This window comes from Orcinus orca, chromosome 9 (genome assembly GCF_937001465.1).
Source record: "Orcinus orca chromosome 9, mOrcOrc1.1, whole genome shotgun sequence".
Taxonomy (NCBI): Eukaryota; Metazoa; Chordata; class Mammalia; order Artiodactyla; family Delphinidae; genus Orcinus; species Orcinus orca.
The window spans coordinates 73,715,668-73,728,451 of record NC_064567.1 but is presented as its reverse complement, the minus strand read 5'-3'; the positions used below and the strand labels follow the sequence as shown (position 1 = coordinate 73,728,451).

At 39.7% G+C, this 12,784-nt stretch overlaps 1 protein-coding gene across 1 annotated transcript in view; it reads right to left on the bottom strand.

The window, feature by feature from the left end:
* Nucleotides 1-12,784, bottom strand: part of DNAH11 (dynein axonemal heavy chain 11) — a 315,752-nt gene that overhangs the window by 175,306 nt on the left and 127,662 nt on the right. Inside the window, 5 exon segments of the mRNA XM_049714548.1 lie at nt 215-353; nt 5,633-5,749; nt 8,629-8,774; nt 8,892-9,048; nt 12,382-12,542. Coding sequence (XP_049570505.1) covers nt 215-353; nt 5,633-5,749; nt 8,629-8,774; nt 8,892-9,048; nt 12,382-12,542 — 720 coding nt within the window.

Below are 12,784 nucleotides of genomic sequence, written 5' to 3'. Positions count from 1 at the left end.
TTTTATTTTTTTATACAGGTTCTTATTAGTCTTATTTTAATTTCAAAAAAAATGAAGAATTGTAAAATTCAGATTTTCAAAATTTTGGGGAAAATATAAAACTACTCCTAAATGTCTAACTATAATTTGAGTGATAAATTACCCAGTGTCCATACTTCAGAAGCTGTTCTAATGGGGTGTAAAAACCCAGAAAAAGTAACATAATACCCCTCACCTGCTTGGACAGGAGCTCCTTGCAGAGCGTGTACAATGTAATAAACTTGCGGGCTAGTGAGCGTGCATCCACAAAACCTTCAGCAACTAACAGGATTTCACAGATTAGCTCGATGTCAGGGGCCACCATGGCACAGGGTCTACAAAGTAAATATGAAATTTTGTTTTAAAATGCAATAAGGTAATAAGTACAAATGGCTGAAACCCAGTGATTAATGTGTACCAACATTCTAACCATTCCCAAGCAGGTCACAATTACCTCTGTCAATCATAGCTAACAAGACCCTTCACTTCAACTAAAAAATGCCCAGGAGTTACTAGACACATAGAAAAAGGTGGAAAATATGCAAATGGCATAAGCACGGGTGTAGGAGCTGAAGGGAAATCTGTGGGTACAATCGGTAAACTTCCATTTTAAGTTATCACTGCACAAAGATGAGTGATGTTTTGTGCTTAGAGACCAGCCTTTATTTGTGGCCAGTGCTGTGCTGGTGAACAGTTAACAACTGGCTCTCCAAAAAATAATGTTTGCTGACTTCCATGGAATCAATACCTCCACCGTGGCTGATTTCAATCTACCAACATGGTATCACTAAACTTGCAGCTGGCACGAGATGTGAGGTTGTACACCACCATACAGACACAATAGACACAAGTACCCTAAGAGCGCAAGTATTGATAAACTAATTAGGAAATCATGAGTTTGAATGCTTATCACCTTTGTCTTTAATAGATGTTAATCAAAAGTTTATATAATTTGTTTTTTTATTAGTACCTGTGCTTTACAGCCACCTCACAAAATTCATGAAAAGTTAACCATCAGCTCCTGGGCTTCCCTGGTGGCGCAGTGGTTAAGAATCCGCCTGCCAATGCAGGGGACACGGGTTCGAGCCCTGGTCCGGGAAGATCCCACATGCTGTGGAGCAACTAAGCCCATTGCCAGAGCTACAGAGCCTGAGTGCCACAACTACTGAAGCCTGCACTCCTAGAGTCCATGCTCCACAACGAGAGAAGCCACTGCAATGAGAAGCCCACATACCGCAGTGAAGAGTAGCTCCCACTCGTCGCAACTAGAGAAAGCCCACGTGCAGCAATGAAGACCCAACACAGCCATAAATAAATAAATTAATAAATTAAAAAAATTAAACAACAACAGCAACAAAAAGTTAACCATCAGCGCTTTCAAGCGCATACCAGCCATCTCCAACACTGCCTGTGGCCAGCTTGGTTAGACTTTTAAGCTGAAAATTTATCAAAACATAACTTTCAAATTCCCTTCCTTTTGGAGGGAGACTTCCAAAAAGTTTTCGCAGGACAATTACCATTAAAAGCAACATTTGAGGGCTTCCCTGGTGGCGCAGTTGAGAGTCCGCCCGCCAATGCAAGGGACACGGGTTCATGCCCCGGTCCGGGAAGATCGCACATGCCGCGGAGCGGCTGGGCCCATGAGCCATGGCCGCTGGGCCTGCGCATCCGGAGCCTGTGCTCCGCAAGGCGAGAGGCCACAAACAGTGAGAGGCCCGCGTACCGCAAAAAAAAAAAAAAGCAACATTTGAAAAACTTCCACTCAACTGAAGTCCAGTGCAAAGAAGGAGCCAGAGTAAATAAGTCTGTCATTTTAGACTTTTCCAGTAATATTTACCCATCTATTTTTTGTAAATATTATTACAGTCTACTGCAAGCCTATCTAATTTTATCCTAAACATTCCTGAGTCTCTGGATCTATGTTATTCACTGCTTCTACCTAAAGTAGCCTCACATTTTTTCCCACAGTTTTTTATGTAAATAGGGGAGGGAAGAGGCTAGCATATTTACTTCACTGGTACTTCCACTAACACTGACAACTGATATTCAATGAGTATTCTTCATACCATAAGGGATGCTAAAAGCTTTTCAGGCACTCTCACTCAGTTCTCTCAACTCTTTGATGTGGCTACTCTTCTTATCTGTACTGTACTGAGGTGCAGACTAAGGTTCTGAGCAGTACAAGCACACAGCTGAGGCCACATGGTGGGGGTCATGATACTCTCAAGGCTCAGGCATGCTGCTTCCGCTCATGAACATTACTTTCATCACCAGTTGTCCTTCAAACTTTGCTGACACCAGTCCTGACCCCCATACACAAATGAGTCTGCACTTACTTAAACCAAATTTATGAAAACTTCACAAAATAATTCCCAATTTTAAGACCCAAATGAAAACATGTATTGATGCAAGATGAACCGTATACAAATGTAAAAGTACTGCAGAGATGTACAATTTTCAAATGAAAATATTCTATAATCATTACATTTATTTCTAGGATAGTTAGTCTCTAGAATGTTTTTTTCAAGGAAAATGAACATTATAAAATTGCTATGCTAGAGAGAAAGCTATTTTATGAGGAAAGGAAGATGTTCACTAAAAGTTGCTAGAATAATTGACTATAATGGAAAAGAATTCTGTTTAAATACTCATTTCATGCTACTTACCAAAATAAGCCCTTAACAGATGAAGTACATTTGAAAAGTCATAATATAAAAATTAAAAGAGAATACAAATGAAATATGCTTAAACATCTAGATGGATAGACAAGCAAATTTTAAGCTTAAAAGAATTTAAAGACATCACACTAAAAACTACAGAGGTTCTTACATTATATGTGAAGTAGCATATTATTTTGAAGGTAGACCGTGAACAAAGACACATATTTTAAACACGAAAGAACTCTTAAAAAGTAAAACTGATAAGCCTCTAGCACATCAAGGAAACAAAGGGAGAGAAGACACAAATTACCCTTACCAGACATGGATCTCAGGACATCACCAGAGATAATAAGAGAATATTATGAACAAATTAATGCCAATAAATTCAACAATTTAGATAACATAGAGAAATTCCTTAAATGATGCAAATCATCACAACTAACTGAAGAAAAAAATCTGGAAAATCTCTGTATCTATTAATTTAATTGATCACTAAAACGATTCCCACAAAGAAAAATCTAAGCCCAAATGGGTGAATGGCTTCATGATTAATTCTATCAAATATTTAGGGGGTAAATAATACCAATCCTACACAAACTCTGAAGAAAACAGAGAAGGGAACGTATGTCAAGTCATTCATGGGGTCAGCATTACCCTGATGCCAAAACCAGATGAAGATATGACAAGAAAGCACACTACAGAGCAATGTCCCTCATGACATCAATTTTAAAATCCTCAACAAAATAGTACCATATTGAATCCAACAATACATATAAAATAATATCTCCTGACCAAGTGGAGTTTATCCCAGGAATACAACGTTGAAGAATTGTTTAGCATTTGAATAATCAATGAGTACAGTTTAGCACATTAACAAAAAGAAGGGGGGGGTCCACATAAAACCTATTAAAAAAAAAAACTTCTAAAAGAAACATAGTTGAAAAATTTTGCAACCTGGGGCAAGTCAAGCGTTCTTAAACAGGATATTTTTAAAAACCATGAAACAAATTGATAAATAATATTTTATTGAATTTAAAACTTTTATCTTTGATGGGCACCATTAAGAAAACGAAAAGGCAAGCCACAAATTTAGAGAAAAATATTTGCAATATGTGTATTTAACAAAGAAACTGTATGCAGAGGGCTTCCCTGGTGGTGCAGTGGTTGAGAGTCCACCTGCCGATGCAGGGGACACGGGTTTGTGCCCCGGTCTGCGAAGATCCCACATGCCGTGGAGCGGCTGGGCCCGTGAGCCATGGCCACTGAGCCTGTGCGTCTGGAGCCTGTGCTCCGCAACGAGAGAGGCCACAACAGTGAGAGGCCCACGTATTGCACAAAAAAAAAAAAAAAAAAAAGAAACTGTATGCAGAATACAACACTTCACAAAGGAGGGTATGGGAATGGTCAGTAAGTTAAATGTAAAGATTTTCAACATTATTTACCATCGTGGAAATGCAAGCTACACCCACAATGACATACCACTACCTATCTATCAGATTTGCTAAAACTAAAAAGACTGACGATACCAAGTTTTGACAAGAATGTAGAGCAGCAGAAATTTTCATACGTTAGTGGTAAGGGTGTAAAAGGGTACAGCCATCTTGGAAACCATATTGGCAGCTTCTAATAAAGTCAAACGTACACCTGCCATGTGACTTAGCAATTCCATTCATAGATATCTACCCCAAAGAAAACATATATTCACACAAAGACTGTACATCAATGTTCATAGCAGCTTTATTCATAACAGCCCCAAACTGGAAACAATGTCCATCAACTAGTGAATGGATAAATAAATTGTAGTATGTCTCTCCAATAGAATGCTCATCAGCAACAAAAAGGAAGGAACTAGCGATATGCTGGATAACTCAGATGAATCCCCAAACCACAATGTCCAAGGGAAGCAGACAACACAAACAGGAACATACGGTAGGGGTTCGTTTACAGGAACTCTAGAAGAGGCAAATTTAACCTCGAGTCACAGAAAGGACATCAGTGATGTGAGGGCTTAACTTCAAAGAGGCACAAGAGAATGTCTGGGGGTGTCAGAAACATTCCATATCTTGATTGTGGTAGTGTTTTCACCAACTGGATACTTAAGTGGGTGCATTTTATTACATGAAATTACACCTGAACAAAGTTGATTTAAATCAGAACAGGTTTGTATACAACAGCACAAGTTCTCTGACAGACTGCTAATAAGCATATAAACCGTCAGAGTACATTTGGAAAGCAGATCATCGATCAAGATTTTAATCAGTCACCAAGTAATTCTACATGTAGGAATCTATTCTGGGTAATAACCTGAAATAAGGATAACACTTCATGTGGAGGGATGTGTACGGCTGGCTACTTTATGATCATAAAAAACTGAAAAGAAAAACACAAGCCCTCCACGTCAGACAACAGGGGATGGTTAAGAAAATTATGGAGGAGCCCTGGGAGAGACCATTTTGGAGCTACAAAAAATGTTATTTCCAGAGAATTTTCAACAATATGACAAACTACTTATGTCAACATATTAAATGAGAATTAATGAAAATCTAACCTAATATCTTAACCTCATAAAACAGGAATTATAAGAGACTAGATAAAAATACAACGATCATTATTTCTGGGTGGTAAAGTGGTAACTTTATTCGTTTCCGTATTTTCCAAATATTCTGTAGTTTGTGAAGATTATATTTATAATAAAAATATCATGACAAAAGAGCTAGTATTAAATGTTCAAATGTACTATGTAACTTTTAAGGAATGATTTTCAGTCCTGGTTTCATATTTCAAAAGAATTAATTTATCATGGTGAAAGTTCTCTCTATAAAGGGATCCCAAAGATATAATAAAGAGTTTTCCACAGAAATTCCCAAGTAAAAACAAATCATTTAACAGTGCAAACCAGCAACGTTAGGTGACATGAGTGCTCCAGATGCTAACCCACAAAGCATAACACTTGCCTGAAAAGAGCTTTGAGATTTTCCGGTAATTCGGTTCGACCAGCATATCCTGGGTTCATAGTAATAAATATTCCAACTGATGGCTTCAGTGTGATAGCTTCCCCAAGAAATACAAATCTACCAGAAAAAGAATGTTGATGGAATTAAATGTGTTCACTGAATATGAATGCACATTGACAAATGCAAACCAATGCAAAATGCAAATTATTATTAGGAAGCTGTTTATGCTGTGTAATTTTCTTTAAAATTCATAAGCATACATATTTTGAAGAGTGTTTATTAAAAATACATTCCCTTCCCCCAAAGGAATTACAAGTATGGCAAGTATTCCTTTGTGTTTTAGCATGGCTGCAGTATGCTAGAATATAAAAATGAGGACTTGACTACTTTAACAGTTAATGAAAGGTGATGCCATTTTTGCCTTCAACATGGGCTGCAGTTTCTTGAATGGGATACCGTACAGATGCAGAATGTCCATGCTAAGAGAAAAAAGGGACTCCTTGTTCTGTTGTTATATTGTCCATTTGCTCACCCTCCATCTCTCCTTCCCTCCCATTTAGTCAACAAATATCTACTGACCACCACTGAGAGGTAGATTAGTGTGGTGCTTGTGACAGCTAGCTCTGGGGCCAGACTGGGAGCATTCAGAGACCAGCTATATCACTTTATGCATATTCCATTCCCTCATCTAATAAAAAAGAAAAAGCATGGAGGATAATGATATTACCTACCTTATTGGATTACATGAGGATTAAAAGAGATTATGTATATAAATGGCTAAGAGTACAGTGCCTAGGGCCTGGTAAATACTCAACAGATGTTAGCTATGACTATGCCTATTGTCATGACTTGAATGTATTGGAGAAGCAGTGAAGGATTTTCAGAAAGCTTTGAAAGGGCCATTAGCCTGTTGATGGCCAGGGCAATGGAACGGTAAAGGGCAGTAGGAGCCAAACTGAAGGACATGTGGAAGGAAACTTCCAAATGGAGGGAAATGAGACAAACAGAAGGCGTTCTCCTGTTGAGAAAGGGGAGGGCTAAAGCGGTTAAGGAGCTGGGCCTCCAACACGGACTAGGGAGGGAAAAGAGACAGCCACAGCTTTTAGGACTAAGAGTTTCTTAGATGCTTGACAATGAAGAGAAGGTGGATTGTGTTTAGTCAAGGTAAGAATGGAGAAATCTTCATTCTCAGAGTATCAGGCTGGGGAAGGCAAACAGGCCTGGCAGGTGGCTAGGGCAGCAGGGTAGCTGAGCACTCTTCCACTAAACAGAGCAGGGACAGCCATAAGCCAGAGGCATGGACCTCAAGGGGGCAGAGCCAGCAAGATGCTGGAAAGCTTTGTGGGTGAGGCACCGTCCCATCTTTTAAATTCTTGAGTGGAAAGAGAATGTAATAAAACTCATGAACTCATGAAGGAGCCTAGCAGTTTGCACATGGGCTAGCATGATGATGAACAGGTACAACTCACATACGTGCAGACATGGAGACTGTTGAGAAGCATGGTTGGAAATTCTCAGAAATCCTTGCATTGATCAGTTATCTCAATCTCCGTAAGAAAGGATGGCCTCAAAGGCACCTGGGTTACATCAAATAAGAAGATTTTGACTAAAAGCTAAATCAAGTATGTCTGGGGATCAAAGGCGAAGAATCTAACTTCTGTAACATGACATTAGATCAGGGGTAGTTAAGGCAGCAGACATCTGGTCACAGGAAACTGGTTTCCCAGAGCCATGTGGTGGAAGGACTGAGAATTTTTCTAGAAGGCAGAAATACCCAGATGTATCTACAATAACTGCAAACTCCTGTAATAGGTTCACAGTTTGAAAGGGCTGGATGATCTTCCCCTGACGGGAGACTGACATGTTCTTATGGATAAGACAGCTAACTGAGCAAAATACCCTAAGAAATGGGAGTCAATGGGTAGGCCAGATACATGAGATTTCACTGTATACAAAAATGTTACAAAGAAAACCACAACTGGGTATTATAATACTGATTTCTCAAATGAAGCCATCAAACCCTAAGCACTATGTTTTGTCTTTCAGAGTGCGGCACCAAGTAGGGAAGCGATTAGGTTCTAGCTCCATCTGGAAATGTTTTGGCCTGAATAACTGGAAGAATGTGGGGGTGTATTCTACTGGGACAGGGCAACTAACAAAGCAAGCGTTAGTGGAAAGGCCAGGATTTCGACTTTGGCTATATTAAATATGAGAGGCCAATGAGACATCAAATGGAGTCTTCAGATGCCCCAAGACAACTGCTGACATTGTATATGTAAGTCTAGATATCACAGAAAGGAGGTCTGGGCAGCTGGTAGCCAGCACCATCAATATGGTATTGAAAGCCACGTGACTAAATGAAATGACCAAGGGAACAAGTAGAGATAGAGAAAAGAAGACACCTGAAGATTGAGGCCTGTGACATTCAACATTAATAGGTCAGGAAATAACAATAAAAAATAATAGCTAACACTGACATGGTGCTATGTGTCAGGCACTTGCCCAAGCGTTCTGCATTTACTTCTCACTGTAATCCATAAGGTGGGTACTGTACTTCTCCCCATTTCATAGATGAGAAGAAATCAGCAAAGGAGCAGCCCTGAGGGTGGGAGAAAACCGGGAGGATGTAGAGTCCTGGAACCGATGTGAAGAAAGCGTGTCACGCAGAAGGGAGGGAGTGACTGTGTCAAATGCTGCTGAAGGTCAAGTAAGATCAGGACTGAGAATTGATAACTGGATTTCGTGTTGTAGAGGGTGCTTATTCTTCCACTGATTAAAGTATGTGATACACCTTTGTTGTAATGAACACTTAAAAAACGCGGCTAAAACACAGGAGGTTATTCAAAATAATTCTTCACAATTAACCAGTCTCTCTCATTTTATCCATCTCCTGGGACAGGAAGAGGCAGCTGGAGACTGTGAAGATGAGGTCTCCTGCATTGCTCTAAGGTTCTCCTTCTACTTGTAAGAACAGGAAGAAGCTACATGCCGCTCACCTCTTCTTCCTGTTTCTGATGGCATCGTGTATCATCTTCACTTGTACTGCCACCACGGAGAGAACTTCCACAGAAATTCGATTGAACTCGTCAAAGCAGCCCCAAGCTCCTGTCTGCACCAATCCCTTATAGATATTTCCTATGGACTTAATGATTGAGTGAGGCATTAAGAATGTAACAGAAAAGGGTTTTTAGCTATTAGTTTGACACATTCCAGGTCAGGAATAATATTGTTAGGATGTATCATTTTATAACTAACTTACTTTGTAGTCCATTTGCTCAGAACAGTTGAATACATAAACCACCATGCCCAGGGCACGGCCAAGATCTTTGGTGGTTTCTGTTTTCCCTGTACCAGCCGGGCCAGCGGGAGCCCCACTCATGGTGAGATGAAGTGACTGAGTTAAAGTAATGTAACACCTTTAAGCAAAAGAAAACACAAATATTACGATCTTCTATGAGATTCCTAGAAGATGTAAGGGACAATCCAATATTTTTTAAAGTTTAAGAAGTCATGGTCTAAGAATCTGGTTGTAACACAAAATACTGACACATCTCTGATTCGTTCACGGTAAGAGTCAGGATAATATCAAATTTAATTTTAGTTTGGCTGTTTAAAAGTAACAGAGAAGAATGTACTGCTTTATTTGTCTCATTTCCTAAGAGCTGCATATTTGAATACAAATGACACTTAATTTGCAATGCCCTTGAATTTCTGATATTTCTAGGTAAACATATTATTAATATGGCAGACATCTCAAACTACTGTTTATAAAAGAAAAATAGATATCTTGGATGATGAATGAATGAAACACTAACTGCATTAAACTTATTTAATAAATACATTGAGATGAGATATGTAAACATACAGAGTATGCAAATAATATATACCTATTTCACTGTAAAAAGCAAATATAACAAAGATAACAATTTATTATGTTAAAATGTATTCAGGAATTCATTTTGAACGTGTCGCTACGTGTGTTTAGATTATGATAATACTTATTTTTGCAGGAAAGATTCAGAGGTTCTTAGACTGAGGAAAATTATGCAAAGACAGAATTTAATACTTGTAAAAGAAGGAAAACTAATAAACGGTGAGGACCTAACATGAGGTTTCTGCAGACTCATGAATTATTTTTGTCTTAGTACGGACAGTGGATCTAGTGGGAAGACACACACACGGAAGACCCAGGACTAGTGTCTACTCTGCCACTCATCAGATAATCTTAAATTACATTTCTGACATCAACATGCCTCAGTTTTCTCCTCCATGAAATGAGGTTTATTGTAGGACTTTATTAAGAAAGCCAACCCAACACGGTGCCCAAGTGGTGACGGCAATGGACTGCTAAGAAGGCCAAAGGTAAATGCCTTAAAAAATTCGAAGTACTATGCAGATAGAAACAGTTACTTATGGAAATGGAGAGTGTTTCTGTATTTTACAGCCATCACGTTTCAGAGCATCTTACAATGAATATGGAATTGAAAGACCCCTGGACTAGGAATTATAGCACTTTTTATGGTGCAGACTATCCCCTATTAATCTTTTCTTGTGGTTCCAAGTTTTGCCTGACATAGGACCACCTATATGCTGCAGACCACGTTTCCTCCCTGCCTTCCAGCCAGGAGCAGTCAAGTGACCAAGCTCCAGCCAACGTGCTATGTACTGAAACTAGTGTGCTAACCCTGGGATGCCTCCTTTGAGACGTTTTCCCCTTTCCCACTGGCTGAAACAAATGTGCAAACCACGTGCAGCATGTCGGCCACCCAGAAGCCTATACAGCTGGACCATCCTCCTCGGGAATGTCACACAACTGAGACCCCAGCTGCCATGTTATCGAAGGACTTATATACTGGGTCTCTCTGAAACAGCAGCTTAGCACCCCCAAACCAATCCACCTGTGTTCCAGCCCAAGTCTCTCAATTACAAGCTTGGTTGACTTGGTTCTCTGAACCTTCCCACATAGGGGAGAAGGAAATGCTCTCTGTCTAGTCTACCACACAAGGGGAAGGTCGGCATCAAACAAGACATAGTGAGTGTCTGAAAGGCAGCATTGTGTTAATGTAAACAATTAGTAAACAATCCAAAGAATGAAATGGGAAAGAAATGTACATAGTGCGAACATCTTATACAGCCCTATTCACTCTATAAAAGAAACATTCATCTTCCTTTTAACTTCCAAATAAACCACATAGTGATCTTTAAATTAAAAAGTTAATAAGCTATTGGCCTCACACACCGGTAATTTTAAAAAATGCCTCTTCCCCATTTCTCCTGTATGCTGTGCCTCTCCCCACCCCCTTCTCTATGTGCAAGGGCACGTATACAGCAGACTCTGGCATTTGCAGTTTTGACTCTTCAAGCGATTTTGTCAAGCTACAAAGTTTAATCTCTCACCCTGAAAGCAGTACATAAATTAACTAATTAAGATAGTGAATACTGACTTTTAGTTAGAGACGAGTTAAAGGGAACTGAATTAGAGAAACAATTGCAGAAGCCATACGATTTATCAAGGACAACATCACGAGCAGATTAGTGTGTGCAAGAAAGATCACAAAGCTAGTGAGGGAAATCCATCAGCCTCCCAGGGCCACCACTACCCAGCTCGACAGACAGACTTGCAACCGTCTGCCCTTCCGTTCCCAGATAAAGTATACGGCATCGTGGTAACTGGATAACTGGGAACACGCACATGAACTTGAGGTGTGATTTCTCTTTCATGAATACCAAGGACTAAATATGCTTTCTCCCACCAAATAATTCAGCAGAGGTTGGAATACAAACAAAGAATCTCACGTCAATGTGACATATCCTTACCTCAACAACATTCTGACCGTGTGTATCTATTAACTTGGAGTCAAGTGGCAACGAACGTTTAAGAATCCCTTGCTCCCCTGACAGGCTTGAGCCACACTGGGCTCTGTGTCTACCCCTTGAACCTGCCAAGCTCCTTTCCATCTTAGAAACTTTGTACTTGTCTTTGCCTGTAACTTTCTGGCCCAGGATGTGTGCATAGCTGGCTCCTTGTTATCATTTGGGTCTTGGCTCAAATGTCCTCTCATACAATCTATAGCAGGCTCTCCCTTCAAGATGCTTTCTAACCTATCATCCTGTTTTATTTTTGTCACGCCATATATTACCACCTAACACAACTTTGTTAATTTGTTTACTGTTCCTCTTCATTCCCAGCCACTCACACACCACACTCCCCTAGAAAGTGTGCTCTGAGGGAGTAGGAACCCTACCTGCTTGACACTGGGACAGTTCTTAGCACAGTGCTTCAGAAGTGCTGTATCTGATGGAATCATTTCTGTTCTTTTCTTCCTTTCACTGTATGTAATCCTTCAAAAATGAATTCAATACAGGCAGTTCCCGTTTTTATACTTCTAATAAAGGGAGGCAGTTTTTACACTTCTAATAACAGGGTGTTAGCCATAAATAACCAGAGAGAATGGACTCCGAGATCAAAGATGCTGCCTTGAGCCATATTAACTGCTCATGATTTCATGATGTGGATACCACATAGCGTCTGTAATTCTGCTTTTCTAATCTGGTTCTCTTTAACGTGTCTCTAACACCAGCATTTGCTATGTCACTCAATTAGTGCATTTACATTCTGCTTTCATACAGTTTCGCAATTTGTTCATCATTTTCTCACAGTCCTTCATTTTCAGTCTCAGACATCTTTACCCACGCTGGGGAACTTTTGGCTTGGTTTTTCCCATCTAACTCCAACTTATCATTGTTACCTGTCAGTTAGAGGAGTGATCACTAGTCGAGGGCTGTTTCCTAAATACTCATAGAAGTACTGCAACTGCGCATCACAAATATTAACGAGGCAATGTTTCTGGGTGTCCTCCCACCGGTGACGAAGTTGAGAGCGCCAAGCAAAAGCGTGGGGAGTGACGACCTAAAAACATCACATGATGATCACACACGGGACGCTGATAGTTTTAAGGCCACAAATGTAATCTATTAATCTAATCAACTCGGTTGAGTCGCATTTTACTCTTAAAAAATCTCACAAAAGGTAAGTCTCTTATATGCTACTGCAAATTGTAATTGCATGTAGATGGTTGAATACTTAATCAGAAATACGTGTGTAATAAACGTCTTCATTTTAAGAAGCCTATTACTGTAAAACAACATCAA